Raw genomic sequence first — 18,120 nt, 5'->3', positions numbered from 1 at the left:
GATGTGCTTGTAAAGTTGTTGTCTGTTGTTGATTATAGAAGTTAAATTTAGATGTTTATTCACTTACCCTTGTAACTTATAATTTTTTTATTAGTAATGCAAGATAATTTCGAAAATAATCATAAATTTTGTCAGATAACATTTGGCAATGCCAATTTTCAACAAGTATTTTCATTAATCCACCCAAATTTAATTTTAAATTGATATTTGTGTTCCATATTTAACAGAATTAAAATTAATGTTTTTGAAGGCACACTGAGGCATAGTATGTATCAATTAAAAAATATATAAAAAATATACCTTTATTTTCCATGGTAGAAACATGTAATGAATATCTTTATTAAATTAAATGTCTATGTATATTTATATTGTATTTTTAAACATATATGTGATGAATCTTTAGAACGAACTGTTATTGCTGCTTTAAGTAATAAAAAGAAATAATAGTTTATTTTTATTTTTAGATATTTGCAGAAATCATGAAAAAGACGGACGTTGATGAAGGCATTATTGTCCGAAGTATCCAACGATTAAGCGAATTGTTAAAGGACGTCCGTAATGGTGCTAATCTGGTTGGTGATACTGCTCTAGCCAAAAAGATGGAAGATGCTTCTCACCAAATAAAAAGAGATATCGTTTTTGCTGCGAGCTTATATACCCAGTAATGCTATTGTACTTAAAAAGTATATTTCAAATAAAATCTTTATTATGTGTTTGCATTATATTTGTTCATTATTTTCTACAACAAAGAGAATAAGTTTCATAACCTTTGAATAATCAACCAGACCTTTCTATATCAAATCCAGTCAAATATTAGACTTCAGATATAAGAAGAAAAAAAACCATTAAATTTTTCTTTGAATGCAATAATTTATTTGGTAATTACAAATTTTCAAAAATAAGAAACAATTAATTTAATCATTATAAGCATTTAAAACTTTCTTTTTAGTTTAGGTAATTTTGCCAAGTTTTATAAATTGTTAACACTTATTAACCTGTAAAGAAATTTGTTGATAGCTTATTACAAAAGGTTTTAATAAAGGAATACTTTTTAATTAAAAAATGATTATTCGCATGAGTAAAAAATATTTGCCCGCACAACAATTTTTTTAAAAAAATGAGAAATCGGCTACAGTAAATAAAATTTTTATTGTTGCTTTATAGTACAAGAAACATGAATGAAAAGTGATATATAGATTCTTCCTAGGAGGAAGTAGTGAAAGGAAGATCATATTCAACAATTTAAGAAAAATTTAGAAAATTACTTTTTAAATATAAATAAAAAGTTATTTTTTTATTTGGAAGGGGGTTTGTTTTAATGGAAATGGGAAATATCTATTCACATATTCAAATGTTTCAAAAATTAATTCTATTCTGGAGAAATTTTGAAATCTTATGAAACTATAATGAAATATTTAAGTTTGGATGAGAAGTTGTCAAATAAGAAACAGTTTCTCACTTTGCTGGTGGGTATAATATTGATGTTTAATCAAATTATCGCAGCACCGATGACAGAATGAATATCCTGTGCAGAAGTTGGAGAATGGTTGCTGGAGCACTTTCCTTGTTTTTCCGTCAACAATTGTTCCATTAAACTCTGAATGTTTAGATGGGGCGAAGGTAAGTCCTTTAAACTTATATAGATTTGTTTCTCTAATTCCTTGGAGGGGGGGGGTATCTCAGATATTGGAATGAGAAATTAACGAAGCATACCTATATCTGAAAGCCTGTAGAATGCTCTTCTATGCATCAAACACAGAGTCCGAAATTACTGTTCGCGATCGCTGGGTCATGTATTAAATCAGACCCTTAGGCAGGGAGGAAGAATTTTTTGTGGCTATCTATACTATCCCATTACGGGACGGGAGATTCACGTATTCGTGAATTAAAAACTTCTTGATGTAGAAAGCGTCAGTTTTTTTTTTTTTTTTTTTTTTTCCTCTCAAGGTATGTAATTGGTGGTGAGATTGGTACGTAGCCTTATTATTGATGGCAGGGCATAACTCCTTCTAAGAGTTCCAAGGATTGACTGCTCGTAACAGTTTGCATATTCATATTATTATCTGTAGTAATTCGGCCATTCTCGAGGACATCATAATTTGTGAAAAAATTGCTCAACTTCTTGTGAGTATGAAAAGCATAATTTTAAAAAAAACCTTAAGGAACGGGCAAAAATTTCTTAAAAATTTTTATTAAACATATTTAAAAGAAAATATAATTGAAAATTCCATTTGGAGAAAAGAAAAATAATAAAAGAAGAAACTCTTGGTTATATACAGTTATTTAAGTTTTATGTTTTTAAATTGTTACTTATAAACGAATTTCAATCTATACTTATATATAAAGCTCGAATGTGTGTGTGTGTGTTGGCGCTCTACAGAAAAAACCATTTGACTTACAGCTACCAAATTTGGTACATGTATACCTTAGAGGTCGGGAATGTGCACCTGGGATCCCTTTTTTTGAATTTTTAATTAGAATTTTAATTATTAATTAAAAACTAATTTTCTATCCAAAAACTCTTTACATTTTCCCCAACGCCAAATGAGTAAGGCTTCAGTTTTTTTTCCCAACAGTAATGAGGCTAGGGTTAACATTTTTCGGCCAATTATTTCAAACGATTCTGTTTATTTTTTTAATGTTTTATGCATTTAAAATTAAACATTGTTAATTAATCGATCTTTCAGATTCATTCTGAAGTACTTTTGAATTAAAATAACACCGAATTAAGGAAATTAAAAATTTCTAATATGCATAACGTTACCCCAATTGGCTTAGAAAAATTCACGCATTTGCGTTACCGTAACGCGTTGAAAATTCACGCATGCGCATTGTGTTCTGATTGTTGACAATATTATCAACGGATGATTTTTGATTTAAATTATTTTTAGGTTAGTTGCACGCTTTTGTAATTAAATTGTATTTATGTTAGTTATATATTTTTTGTATATGCTTATAGTTTTAAGTACATCGTTTTATAAGTATTTTTAACCTGTTTTTGACCGATTATTTTAAACGATTCGTTTTATTTTCTTAGTGTTTGATGCATTTAAACATAACATTGTTAATTTATCGATTAATTAATAACATTGTTAATTAATCTATCTGTTCATGATGAATCTGAGAAAATTTTGTTGACAAATTCTTGAGAAATTAAGAAAGATATTCTTTACTCCCCATAAAGTTTAAACGCTCAGTGACTGTGTTATCAGTAATCATATTATAAAAAAATGCTTTGTTTCAGTAAAAAATATTATATTAATTGCAGATTAATTCTTTCCACTTTAATTTAAAGCATAAATTCTATGAGAGCTAACAGAAAATTAGAGAAATTCATATTACGTTATGACTGAAGGCCTTTATAATATTATGAATGAATTATATGACTATCAAAATTTGAAGTTTTAAAATATTTTAATGAAGAATCTATTAAAGTAGGAATTGCGTCAAATATTTAATTATTAAAATTTAAGCGAATATTAAGATTGGCAAACCGACTGGTCGCCAAAGGCGGCTAGTAGGAAATAAGTCGTAAAAGAGTAATAATAAATTCATTTGAATGCCAAACACGATTAAATAAAAAAGCACTTGACTCAAAAAAGCAAATAAAATGAAAGGATAAACAAACACATACAGCTATTTACATTTCTACCAAGTTGTTACAGTTCTCAACATGACTTCAGGCTACATTTCTACCAAGTTGTTACAGTTCTCAACATGACTTCAGGCTACATTTCTACCAAGTTGTTACAGATCTCAACATGACTTCAGGCTACATTTCGTTACCGTAATGCACTTGTTAGAAGAAGCTTAAGTAGAGTGAACTAAGCTCTACCGATACTTTGAAAGACTTAAAATGAAAATGGACGAAAAAGCAGTTGAATGAGGTTTGTTGCTGTTGGTTGGGAGGTTGAAACTTACATTAGAAAAGTTACTTTGTGAGAAGAGTAATGATGGTTTGGAAGAGATCTTACTGAAATGAAGTATTACGAAAGGATTTTTTTTCCCTTGAGAAATATAAGGAATACATGAAAGATGAGACTTGACGTGATTTGGCGCCTTACGGTTTTTACAAAAACTGGAATTGATTTAAGGATGGATCTCATTTAGATGCTATAAATATTGGTACTTTCTAGCAGAATTAAACTCGCTTCATGGAAGGGAGGCTGATGTAGACACAAAAAGGATTCTATGAATCAAGGGCATTTAAAACCCAGAAGAAAGGCATGTAACTGAAGTTTGTCTTAGAGAAACTGAAATTTGAAATTGAAAAGAATTGAGCTGTTCTGTGCAGTTGTTAATTTTAGGAACTTGGTAAATTACGATGAGGAGATTGTGAAAAATGGAATTTACTCTGCTATAGGAACATGCTTGAATACTTTGACATTTGGTACTTTTAAAGACTTGCAGGGCTAAGATGTTTAGTGTTAGAGCAACTATAATTGGTCCAACTGAAAGAATTGTTTATTGATGTTTAAATATTGTATCATGGATTTAATTTTTTTTTCTTTTCTGAAAAGTGTAGTTGCCACTCTGTAAAGCTAGATCTGCTCATGTTGATGTAACTGTTCTCACTCAGCAAGATTGCCGGATAATTTTCTGCATGTCAATAAAGTGTTCTCAATGTTATTTAGCATGCCCCTATGCATTAAAAGTCTTTTTTATTTAAATGTTTCACTGATTTTAAAATGTATAATCTAATGTTTGAGGAAGTATTCAACAAATATTTGCAAACGATGTAAATGAGCTTTGGAAGTAGAAATAGAGAGAGAGAGAGAGAGAGAGAAAGGAGGTAGAAGTGATGCAAATTGTTTCAATTTTCTTTGTACCATTCCGCAGCCAAATATATTTTGACATACCTTTATAATTATATAGAAGTGGATTTGAAAACGACTTTAGTTATTAGATGGATGCTCCATCGGTAAATTGAATGTGTTTTAATTTATTAAATGACAAAAGGGGGGAAAAAAAGAACATTCAATATTTTTAATGAATGCGGGTAGTTGTAGCCTGTATGTTGTCAACAATTCATTTAGATATGACGAAAAAATATTTTTATGCGATACCAAACCTCTTTTAATTTTACAATTTTTTATTATAGTATTATTATATAGTTTATTTATAGTGATTTATTCCTTCAAAGATTTGCCACTAAAAACGGAGGACTATCTAAGATTTTTAGAGAGTTTGAAACTTTCGAAGAATTTTTGTAGAACCAAATACTTGGAGATTACATTTGATAAAAAGTTTTTTTAATGGTATCAATTTAATGGCCAAACCATTTTCTTTCTGAATTTTGAAAGTTATTAAAAATATTTGTGGCATAATTTTCAACATTGCAATTCATTATTGCAGTGAAATTCGAACCATTTTCAATGTTCCATCAAATATTTAATTAGATGATTTTCTTTCAGTTTTGAAAGCTTAAGAAATGAGATCCTTCTACTTATATCTGTACATGAGAAATATGAAGTGAGATTACATTACCGTAAAAGACAATGTGCAATTCGAAATAGATAACCCAGATACTCAAGTTTTTAATGGAATTTTGACGTCATGGGACTCGATTCCATTAGGAAGGTTCATGTATTACACAACAAATAGAACAAGTATAAAACTATTTATTGACTATTAAAATAACACAGTTTTAATGTTTGTCGCAATTTGATGCTTAAAAATATTTTATTGCCGAAATCATGAATATCGTGTTATTAGAGATTTAATTGACACTAAGCACAGCCAATATTTCCAGCGAGCCAACTGGTCGACAAAGGCAGAAAGCACATAATAACCAGAAAATTGATAAAATTAAAAATTGCATCTAAGGAAAATTATCTAAGAATTTCTTCAATCAAATTGTAAATTGTTTTAACGTAACCATCGGCTATTAAACATTCTTGTTTTACAGTGAAGGGAAATATGCACACCCATATGAGACTACAAAATGATTCCTTCCTAATTTGAGATATCCTGATTTGTAATCTCTTCTTTGAAGTCTCTTTCTGCAACATCAAAATTAATTAAACAACACATTCTTGAGCTTTATACTAAACGGCTGTTATAACCAGTCTTAAAATGCTATTTAAGTGCAACAGTGCTCTTAACTCAAGGCTCCTTTTCATATTCAAGCTAAGGAAAAGTGAATTGGTTCTGGCATTCAAGTATCCAAATTAACCAAGCCATGAGCCTGTGTTGAAAGTACGTTTTAAAAGTGCAATGTTCAGTTGCAGGAAAAAAGAAAATGTTCTTTGGATTTAATGCAGTTTTAACAATGAAACTAGTCGCAGTGGTCTATTCGAAACTTTTTCGCATGCTCTTTAGTAAAAGTACTATTCCATACCCAGGACCGGCCATCTGGGGGAGGGACGACGGATGCTATGCCCTGGAGCCTCGCGACTGAGGGAGCCCAACATGATCAAGAACTAAAAGAATGTTCTGAACGGTAATAGCGAGGTAGAAAGAAGAGAGGAAGAAATTTAATTGGAACAACCGCGAGACCAATGGGTTTTGAAATATATGAAGTTTAAAGATATATTACAGCTTAGTGCAAGTGTGTAACATATTATAAAAATAAAGTACGATCATTTACCTTACCTTCTAGGTTAAATTGCATATATTACTTTGATAATTCATATTATAAAGTGTTTAATATTGTTAGATCGCTTAATGCACTTGCTATACTAAGCATCGAAAAAGAAATTGCAAAAAATTGTAATATTCCTGAAAAAATTAATAGCAAAAAAAAAAAAAAAACACGCATTGAATAAACAAGCAGTAACAATATGCGTTCATATTTGTAATTTTTTTTACTTTGCAAAAAAATTTAGGGCCCTAAATGGTTTTTTGCACCCAGGACCCTTCATATAAAAGACCGGCTCTGCCCATAACACAGTAAAAAATTGTGGACTTTGTGCAAGGCTTGAACGATACGGGTACTCGGATTTTTATTTCCATACACATGAGAGTTACGTATTTCGTAATATATTATAGAGAACCATTAGTTGGATATTAATTATATACCATTGACGAACAATAATTACACACGATAAATATGGCGCTTAGTCGCTGACATATGGCTAACAGACAAATGCATAATTCGGACGATTTTTTTCGACTTATTGATATCAAAAAATTGACTTAGAATTACAATTATAATCACAAGTTCACAAACCAAATTTTTTTTATTTGAATCATTGCATTTTTGAGTTATTGTGTTTAAATGTATGCAAAAATACAGATCGACAGACAGATAACTTAATAGATATTTTCGATTCAAAACTTTATAAGAATCTAAGCATTTTATGTTTAAACTGTAAAGCAAAATTCATTTACGTAAGTTGTTACGTTCCTGAAATGCGTTTACATACATGAAAAATTACAGATTTGATTCCAAATTTGATTTAAATCTACTTTAAGCATGATATTCTGGCTACCAAATGTCATTTACCTAGCTCTTTGTGTTTTATAGTTATCATGTTCATGTGTACTCGGGCAGACGGATGGACAGAGTTCATGCAAATGGGTTTCTTTCAAAATTTGATAAATTCCTACAAATTTGATGGCAAGGCCATATGCCAAATACATTTACGTTTTCACTGTCCAAAGTGACTTATATCAAATCTGATACATACATACCCAAGACAGTCGTCATTTTTAAGCACTTAAATAGTGATTATTAATTTTTATGCACTATTTTTAATTAATTTTAGTTACTCTTTTAATATTTAATGAACAGAGAGTTTCCATTTTATTTTCTAATATTAGAAATTTCATAATGTAAAAATAGAAATATTTCGCAGAGAAAGTACTATAATCATCAACAAAAATTCGAACTCGAGGTTTTGACGAATTTTTAAATTTCAGACCTCCGGAATGGAAATATTAAATTATGTTTTGATTTTTTTTTTTTAAATATTATACGGTCGTTTGTTTTGTCAATAGAACATCTATATCACCAATTCAATGACCACTATTTCTATTCCAAACTTTGCTATGACAAAAAATTCATTTAAGTCACACATTTTTTTTTCAAACCAAACATTTGGAACGTGTTTTTTAAACCATTTGTTGTTTTTTTTTTCTTTTGTAACAATACAATATTTATGATTTAATTAGATGATTACTTTTAATAATTTTTTATACATGTGCAACTGATGTTTGGCCAAAGTCCGAAGTACTTGTAATTAATATTGTATATTCTACTTTGGTTGGCCATTTCGCGAAGTGTCTAGGGAAGGAATTCTTGGCCAAAGCCCGATGTGATAATGGTAGCCGGATGATATGTGATAATGGTAATGATACAGGTAGGCGGCACATCTCTCACTTCCGGTGCGACGGCGTGCACGTGAGGCAGAAAAAAGAGCCCTTAAAGGTAAAAAGCCCTTAAAGGTAATTGACAAATTGAGTATTCAATTTGCTTTTATATTCATACACTATTCGCTACGCATTTGCTCAAGATATAATTCGTCATTTTGAAGAGTGCAAATCTAATCTTCTTCACGCTATCACGTTGTCACAGTATATGTCACTGAATAATTTCTATTATGGCTTTAATATGAGAACAGAATAACATGAGAACATATTTTTATATATTACAAGCTTATTTTTAACTCAGAGGTGTCACTTATATTTGAACTCGTTTCTGAAACAATTGTGCTTAAAAAAAAGTACACAAAAGTACTCCTTTTTAAATACTTCATTTTTAAAAGTGTTTAAAACTATCTGCTCTTGATTTCTTTCTTACTACTTTGGCCGACCCTCGGGAGGGGGGGCACCTCGAAATGAGGATGAGATGCTTCCGGCATGGTGGTTGGATCTCGCCACCCTGGAGGGTACACTAATAGGTGGGGGATCTGGCTCCTCCCATCGATGACGGGACGTACTTCCTTCGGGGAGGGTTGTACCGTGGCCGGTGACGGCCCTTAGGACTCAACCACAGTTCCCGCCAATTGCTGTGCGGCGGTCCGGTCATTCAGTTTTATGGTTTAAATCCGTGTGCCTTAGGGCGGGTCGGAGAGTTAGATGGTTAACTTACTACTTTGGCCGATAGTTCCAAGCCATCTCTCGAACTGGCCGGCCAAAGCCCGAAATCAAAGAAAGATCGGACATTGGCCGGTAAGTTTACAGCAACACTGGCCAAAAGGCGAATTGACCGATTTCGGGCTTTGGCCGTAACATATCCAAAAAAAACTTGTTAAAAATTTTAAAAAATTAAAAATGTTATTTATATATTTAAAATAAGTACCAAAATCAAAGAAAAGCCACCCTGTTTCAACCACTGGCTCGGATTCGCTAATTTTTATTTCCTTTGAAAGAACACGATCTCTGTATGAGTCAGCGTTGGTCGCCAATCTGCTATTATCCTCCGTTTTAGAGAGATACCTCCAAACGATTCAATCATCTGACCCAAATGTAGACTGATTTCTCCTCTTTTATTTACTTTGCTTGAATAGATAATGGATCAGATGTTTATTGCGCAATGTATCACTTTAGGGTCATAAGAGGTACTTCCTCAGTTGGCAGACATTACTAAAATAATAATATTTATATAGTAGTGATCATCTAGTCACAGAAGGCGGCGAGTAGAATTTTACAAAAGACCATTCCGCATCGTTTCGTATTATTACATTTTCGTTTATAAAATATTCTAACTGTAAAGAAATTCTACTTCGGAAGAATCTTAAAGGATATTTACATTTTAGACTTTGAATCCGGAAAAATAATTTTTGGAATTGTGTTTGTGTGACAGGATAAAAATGAAAAACAGAACGAGTTGTGTCATGTATTAAAAAATTATCTATCTGTATCAGATTTTTTGATGAAATCTATCAACTGTTTGTATACCTGTCGATACACACTAGAATATGATTTCTCAAAAGTACAAAGAGCTAAATAGATGCCATTTGGCGTTTGTTTTATCACCAAGATAATAGATCTATCAAATTTTAGACCATTTCATTCTAACGGTCGATTGTCGGTCTGTTTGTTCTTGTGAACACAAGCTATATAAATGAAATTTGGTGCCTGATTTTGACACGGAAATTATCATAAAAGGAAATTCTGAAACCAGTCAGTCATCAGCGAAAAGTTAAAATGCACACTCGATTCTTTTCACTATACGACGAAGTTAAACTCAGAATATACTGAATTATGAAAATACTCGAGAAAGTCTAACTGATAATAATTTTACTGGTAGTATCTTATGCCTTCTGTACTTTAGCTGTCAAATCTCGATTTATTTATATTTTAGAGCTGATAGCAAGACATACGAAATACATAAAATGTAAGATATTTAATGCCATGGACTAAGGCTGTGATTCGGACTATTTATCTAATGAGATAATCTTTTTTTATTAACACATAATTGAAGTACAGAAGAGATTTAATTAGATAGAAGATGTGAATCACAGGCGAATCAGGCATTAACTTTTTTCTTCTTTTTCTTTGTAAAGGCTATGCTTTTTCTTATTCCCTTATCAATTCAACATGTTCTTCAATCCAATACATATATAAAATCAACAAATAAAACGTCCCCCCCCCAAAAATGAAATATAAAAATTTTAATTACATTTTAAATTTATCAAAAATTAATAAAAAGTTTAACGTTTTTCTTAACTTCGAAGAATAATATTGAATAAAATCACTCTTAATCCTTTTAACTCGGAAAAGTAATTCGATGCCTGATTATTTACCTAATACTAGGATTTTTTTTATTGTTTCAATAAATAAATATATACAATTGTTTTAAGCTGAATTTCTCCCAAAAATTAATCTGCATCTTCTTACAGGCGCCTCAATCTCAGGAGACACCCGAGCACAAGTCGAATCTGATTGGTTTTTCAGATCAGTGAATTGAAAACCGCCAAATTCCTTTTCCGCCAATTTTACAGTAACCAATTTTTATCTGCGGAGCCGTAAGCATTGTTTCGCATTGCAAGGATAATTAATAAACATGGAATTCAAATGTGCGTTATGCGGCGCTGAAATTTATAAAAAACGCAGTTATTTTAAACGCATTTTATAAAAAAAACAATTCATAATATTTTCTTTTCAACTATAGAAATAAGAGTTTCTCCCTGTGAAGTTATTGCCTTAAGTTCCGAACACATATGTTAAAATGGATCCAGTGAGAGTTTTGTTGATCTGTGCATTTCATTTTTATTGAAAGACAACATTTATAAACCTAAACAAAATTTATAAACCTATATAATAACAGTTCATAATATTTTCTTTTCAAATATAGAAATGAGAGCACACTTAGAAACATGTAGCAGACCCTGATTTCTTCTATATCAGCTTTATTATAAAACAGATGTGAGTGTAAAATTTTAATCAACTGAATTACAAAACAAAATACTACAGTACTGATATCTATTCCCAAATTAATTTCTCCAAAATACGCATTTAATTGTCAAAAGGAAAGATAAATAGCCAACAGAAGATTTCTCATGACGTATAGTTTCAAGTCATGTGGTATAGTCATCGAACTAACCAATCAGATTTGATTTGTGCTCTGGTGTCTCCTGAGATTGAGGCGCCTGTCATCTTCTTACCACTCTGTAGATATTTTTAAAAAATAAATAAATAAAACATCAAAATGATGCACTGTCTTGAATGATGCCTGAGAAAAGACATCCGAGTGCAAAGAATTAAATTAAAAAAAAATGGCTTTACAGTGGGATTAATTTTATTTCCTTACAATTTTTCCTTAAATTTTAATACATTTTTGAGATTTAGTTTTAAACACAATTTGTAGCATTGCCTTTTATTATAATAAAATTGTAATTAGTTTTGATATCACATCAAATTCTTCATTCACGTGCTTTTGCCAATGAAATGCCTTGGTTAAAAAAATGCTTTCGTTGGACATCAATTCAAAAGCGGAATTTTTTTTTTCGATTTCGTTGAAATAATGTTTTTAGGTCGCCATTCTTTCTGCAAAATGCGTACTGTAAAAATAGTTAATCACAAAATGCGAAGACTGATGCAAGCAAGCAAGATAAGCGAATCAAGCTTAACATATGATCATACTACGAATGATCATATTACGATGTACAGGAGCAGGACGTGTTAGAGGTTCGAAATGCAAGGAAATATTTTATTATTATTACAATCATTATTGAGCTGTGCCTCTGGTGGTAGAATTGGCGAACACAAAAATATAAAGATATTTAAATATCGAAAGAATATCTTTTTAATTTGATTTTTCTTATTACTATTTATATTTTGACAAAAAAAGAATGTAATCTCCGCAATTAGTAATGAAAATTAGAATTTTTAACTATCGTTTTTAAAATGTATTAAAAAGGAAAGCTAAAATTTAATACTTCTTTCAAATAAAACAGTATATACTTGGAAGACGAGCATAATAGCAATGTTAAAATAAATTGTTGTTTTCCATGATGCATTGGCGCATTTTAGCCAAATATGGCTCGTGAGCAAAAAAAATAAAATAAAAATAAAACCAAACTAAAAACCATCCATGATGCATTGGAGACATTTAGGTTTTTTTTAATAGCATATTTAAAATAATAATAATAACTAAAATTCATAAGTAAAGCAATATATTTTGCATATTTTTGAAAATTTAAATAATTAAAAAATTTTACTAATAATATGCAAATGAATAAATTTTGCAAAAGAGTTATATTGCTTTTATAAAAAATTTATATTTTTCAAATAGAAGAAAGTAGAAAAACACCAGTTTCTGCTAAAAATATGTGAACAAATTTTGCGAAAAAATATATTGCTTTTCGTAGCATCTCTGTCATATTTTGGTTGCATTGTAATTTGCATTTAAGTTCTCAATGAAGTACTTATTCGAAAATCTTAATAAGAGTATTTTTTCTGTAAAAGACTATTTCTAAATTTTTCTAACTTCTTTAGATTTGAAATTATATTACAATATGTTTTGTAATTTAATGTATAGAGTTAAAATTCAGCCTTATTGAAGCAAAACTAGTTACTTAAGATGGTCTGAAATTGAATATGTTCTATCAATTATTTGAATATGTTCTGTCGGCGTTCTTTTTTGGCTAGACAGATCGAAAGGCAGAAAGGAGCCGCTTGATTAATACATTGTCGCCAAAGTCTCAACGTCATGTGTTACGTCAGTTGTTATCGTTGCAAATGATTACGTCGTAGTACGCATTTTCATTAAGAGTCACTGATAAAATAAAAATAAAAATAAATCGTCTGCTCCTTCTTTTTTGTTTTTGTTTTTAATTCGAGTAAACGTCACGTGGTTTCGAAGTCAAGAAGTTCCCCTTTACTACGTTTCGGAAACTGAGGCGTGCAGCAGAAGATAACTTAGAAGGCCGTTCTATTTTCAGAACCTGTGTAAAACTTCTTGGAGTTCTTACGGTGGGCGTTGTTCGTCCAGAAACGAATAGGAATTTGAACAGAGCGCTATCCAACGTTTTTTGGCTTTGTTCTGCGAACTAGCGGGGGAAAATTCGTTCTTCTCTTCTATCCGGCGGATTGAACTGCAAGGACTATCTGTGACGTAATCGAGGAACGTTATCTTCCGGGATCGGCTGTGTAATCAACAAACAGTTTATTCCGCAATTTGAGACAACCATTCTTTACACAGTAAGTGAACTTGGGTAGTTGTAAATTTTTTTTCCAGTGAAAAAAAAAATGCGATTATTTTTGGGTTTCTTGTACAAACTAAATTGATGAGAAAGCAATTTCGTTATTTAGAGAAAAATATTGATTTTTAAGAATGAATTATTGTATTTTTATTTTGGTTTATAATCTTTTAGGATATTTCAAAAATTGTTCGATTTAAAGTTTTTAATATAATCTTTTAGAATATCAATAAGAATTTGGCAGATTAATTTTCGTCATTATATGCATCTGCAAATATTAAGCAATGTTAGAAAGTCCTAATTTTATGCGTCTGATATTTTATGTACTTTTAGACGTAATGTAAATTTACCGTAACCTATCGTATTAATTCCACCAGATTTAGATGTTTGTACTGTATTCGTTAGATTTAATATTAAATGATGATTTTAAATTAGTGCAATTAAAAGAAGGCAAATAATTGAATGAAGCAGTTTTTATTAAAAGAAATTAAATCGCAAAATTATTTCACTATTTTTCTTCTATTTTTAAAAATCTTATTTTATGAAATTCTTTGTAAATTATATTTCGCCTAACAATATTACGAATACACATATTTATTTTGCAAATTATTGTAGAAGTATTTTTACAAATGCTTTGGTTGTTATTTCTCTGTATTAAACTTTATAGTCTTTTGGTTTAAATATTTAAAATATTACTATACTTTTAAAAAGTGCAATTCTGATATTTGAAACAAATTCTTCTTTTTTTAAAACTTGTGTGCAATTCTATTTTAAAATGTCTACGATAAAATTGATAATATTCATTGCCTGATAAGTTGAATTTAGTAACCTTGTGATCTAACCGTCTTTATTCAGCTGCAAAAATAAGGCAATCGGATATTTTTACACAGCTGCATGCAACTCGGATAAGAATTGCTTTGATTCAATGAACTCGGATTACGTCAAAAAGATGAAACAGATAGCACATTCTAAAAGATATAACTAGGAATTTTTTTTCCTCTGTTTTCAGGTCTGCCTGGTTAAAATTATGAATATTGGTCTTTGGTATTCTATAAAAGTAATCCATATGAATTTCAGGAAACCAACAAAATTTGAAAGCACATGAATGACAAACTTTATTTAAATGTTTTTGAGATAGAGATAAGCGGATTAGAACCGACGTAAAATAATTTGGTTGACTTTCCATTTTGCCAACTTAACAATATTAATGAAATTTGGTTAAACATAGTCATTAAAATCGTTCTTAAATTAAGGCTAAATGTAATTAAAGAGGCTAGATGAAATACATTTCATTTAATCTTCTTCGTGATCATTCTTGTTGGAAAAATACTTTAAAAAGTGCGGATATTTCTTAATTAACCCTTTGTACTCGGAAAAGTAATTTGATGCATAATTATTCACTTAATACAAGGGATTGTTTATCACTCATATATATTGTTTTAAGTTGAATTACTCCGAAAAATTAATCTACGACTTTTTACCATTCTGTAGGTATTTTTAACAATCAAAATTGAAAAATAAATAAATCGGCCAAATGATGCATTGTCTTGAATAGTGAGACAGAGGCATCATTCAAATGCAAAGGGTTAAAATCTGTTTTTACTACATTAGGATTTCTAACGTGTTTTTTTCCCTCTATGTACAGTAATTAATTATTTCTAGCAAAATCTCATAATGTGGGTTGATTATTTTGATGAAGAATGTTGGACTTTAAATATCTTAATGAATTATTAATCATGATAAAATTGATTAAATACAGCAGAACCCCTATCTATTTAAGGCAATAATCGAGATCAGTGGCAAGGCATTTATATTATATTTGTACCATTTTATATAATTTTTGACGTAATAAATTTTTTATAGTAATAATTGGTCTATCATGGCACTCCAATTATATTACAATGAAACAATGTGTGCTCAAATTATTGAGTTTTTTCATTTTCTTTTTTTTACTGCAATGTTTGCAATCATTTAACCAAATTTTGCATTGAAAATCTGAATATCAGTAATAAGTGCTTAATTGGAAGACGGTTTTGAAATTTGCTGGTTTAATATCATAAATGATTCTCTGTTTCACTTTTTTACTCTCCCGTAATAAATTTTAGAGAACGTAAATAACAAGTAAATGAGTCTAACAATCACATTTTTAATAATATAATTATGCAGCATTTTTAAATGATTATTAATACAGTCACACAATGAGAAAGTATTTCAATTCAGCCTTCATATCCATTCTACATTAACCTTTTATAAATTTGAATCCGCAACGTTAAGTCACTTTCTAATTACATATTCCTGTTAAAACCGATTTTGATCTTTTTATTAAAATTAAAAGCCAGGGCCTCCAGCAGTAATGTTTATTTAAAAATTGGTCACAATTGTCTATATTTTGTAATTTATACTATTTTATTTTTGTTTCGTTCAGAAAACATAAAATTGTTTAATATATATGGCATATGTTTCTTGCAGTTTCAAAGATTTTCATTAGCCAGAATTTTCTTTTTCTTTCATACAGAATATGAAGTATTGTAATTGTCATAAAATTCGATTTTAAGATTTTGATGAATGTCTTTGTTTCGTCTTCCCCTTGGTCCGAAATTACGAACATTTGAATTATATTTGTCTTCGATCTGCGAACACGGAACTAAAAAAAAGAACTTATCTAAAAAAGATTAATTTTTGTTCATAGTCTTCAAATTATATTTTTTTGAAATCAAATTTTTGACGATATCCGTCAAATGGAAGTCTGATTGCAAGCATTTGATTGGTTTAATTATATTAATGCCCCATTTTAAAGTAACACTAGAACGATTTTGAACCGCGGTAAGAAGACGAGGACGACACTTGAGCTGGCATCCCCTCTTCAAACTTTCATACCATACCAGCATGAAGATATTTAGTACCGACGGATTTAAAGTGCACAGACCCGCTTACACAATGATTGTTCGGTGGAATCGGGTTTCGAACATAGAGCCGTCGAGTCCCATAAATACCTTATCGCCAGGTTAATTCGAACCCCTCAAACATTTGAACACTTAATCTCAAAAGCGCAACTGGCTAGATGGGTGAAATAGATGGGTCGGGACATCAAAATTGTATATTGGACTTCGTATCCAGTAAGTCAAAGAAAAGGTTCAAATGTATGACAGATTGTCATCTTATTCTGTGACAAAAGAAATATATGTGTTTGGAATAGCTACGTTAATTAAGGAAAAGTATTTTAAAATGTTTAATATTTTTCGCGAGATTTAAAAAATTACAAATGTATCATATGGCAGCATTATGAATTAAACGTTATCCCAGTGACACAAATCACATTTTAATAATTCTACAATAAAAATAAGTCATTTTTTTATCAAAATATTTTTTACAATGTAAAAAAAAATATTTTGATAGTATTGTTAATGGTAAAACTATTCATACAACAGCCATCCTAGTATTTTCCCAAGTTTCCAGTTTAATTCTTATTCTAATACTGTTATTTCCATGTATCAGTCTTTTCTACAATGGGGGCCGCGGTGGCCTGGTGGTAAGGTCTCGGCTTTGGAACTGGAGGGTTTCAGGTTCGAGACCCGATTCCACCGAAGAACCGTCGCGTAAGCGGGTCTGGTGCACGCTAAACGTCCTCCCGCTGGTGTGGCGTGGTGTGGAGAGGGAGGTGCCAGCTCATGTGTAGTCCTCGTCATCTGACCATGAATCAAAATTACGAGGTCCGTCCCAAAATAGCCCTAGTGTTGCTTTAAAACGGGACGTTAATGTAACTAAACTAAACTTTTCTACAAATTTTTATCAAATAGCATTTAAAAAATTCCGAAACACTCATCATTGCCTTTCAGAACAGTCATATGAAGCTTATAAATGGAAATTTAACCATGGCTACACGATGCACTGCAGGATTAATACAAACTATCCCATGTTATGTACCTGTGTGAGAGCCTCGATTCTGGTGTTAAACACAGCAATCTTGTTGAATCTTGCCTTAATTATATAAATTGCTCATATATAAAACAAACAATGACCATCTTCAACTAAAATTTTGGCTAGCTATAAAAACTAAATGTAATATGCTATTTTTTCGCATCTGCCATTTAATACATTTTATGTTCCATTGTAACGACTGTTTGATCATTATAACTCAATTTGAGTCTCTAATGTTTTTATTAATGACCTCGTAAAATCACACAGATCATTATATCACGATTTACGATGCTTATAAGTTATTGAATTCACATTGTTTTCGTTTTGAAGTACCCTTTTACTTTTTAATAAAATTACTATATCGATAATCTAGAAAGTAAATAAATAAATCATTCGTCAAAATTTTTCTGTATCCTCCGATCGGTGCGAAATTTATCAAAAATTTCTTATTTAATGATAATATAAATATCCACATGGCGACGATCAGCTGGTTGCCAACATATTAATTATATTTATAGAGTTGATGAACTAAATCTTGTCACATTAAAAAGGCGAGTTCGCAAATTGTACAGACTAAGTCTATGGCAAAGGATACCGACGTGCTCTGATTGGT

General features: G+C 30.5%; 3 protein-coding genes across 3 annotated transcripts in view; 2 read left to right on the top strand and 1 right to left on the bottom strand.

Annotated features, from left to right (window-relative positions):
- Positions 1–722, top strand: part of LOC129972872 (SKI2 subunit of superkiller complex protein-like) — a 33,032-nt gene extending 32,310 nt beyond the window's left edge. Inside the window, exon 24 of the mRNA XM_056087172.1 lies at positions 465–722. Within this exon, the coding sequence (XP_055943147.1) occupies positions 465–665 (201 nt within the window). The 3' untranslated portion in view covers positions 666–722. The remainder of the gene's footprint in view (positions 1–464) is intronic.
- The window catches only part of LOC129972873 (nuclear transcription factor Y subunit beta-like), a 149,180-nt gene that overhangs the window by 69,842 nt on the left and 61,218 nt on the right, over positions 1–18,120 (bottom strand). The gene's annotated exons all lie outside the window — the stretch shown is intronic.
- Positions 13,277–18,120, top strand: part of LOC129972874 (glycogenin-1-like) — a 69,523-nt gene continuing 64,679 nt past the window's right edge. Inside the window, exon 1 of the mRNA XM_056087175.1 lies at positions 13,277–13,590. Within this exon, the coding sequence (XP_055943150.1) occupies position 13,590 (1 nt within the window). The 5' untranslated portion in view covers positions 13,277–13,589. The remainder of the gene's footprint in view (positions 13,591–18,120) is intronic.

Source organism: Argiope bruennichi, chromosome 6 (assembly GCF_947563725.1).
Source record: "Argiope bruennichi chromosome 6, qqArgBrue1.1, whole genome shotgun sequence".
In the NCBI taxonomy this organism is placed as follows: Eukaryota; Metazoa; Arthropoda; class Arachnida; order Araneae; family Araneidae; genus Argiope; species Argiope bruennichi.
The sequence above is the reverse complement of the archived record's forward strand: the minus strand, read 5'-3'. Positions and strand labels throughout refer to the sequence as shown.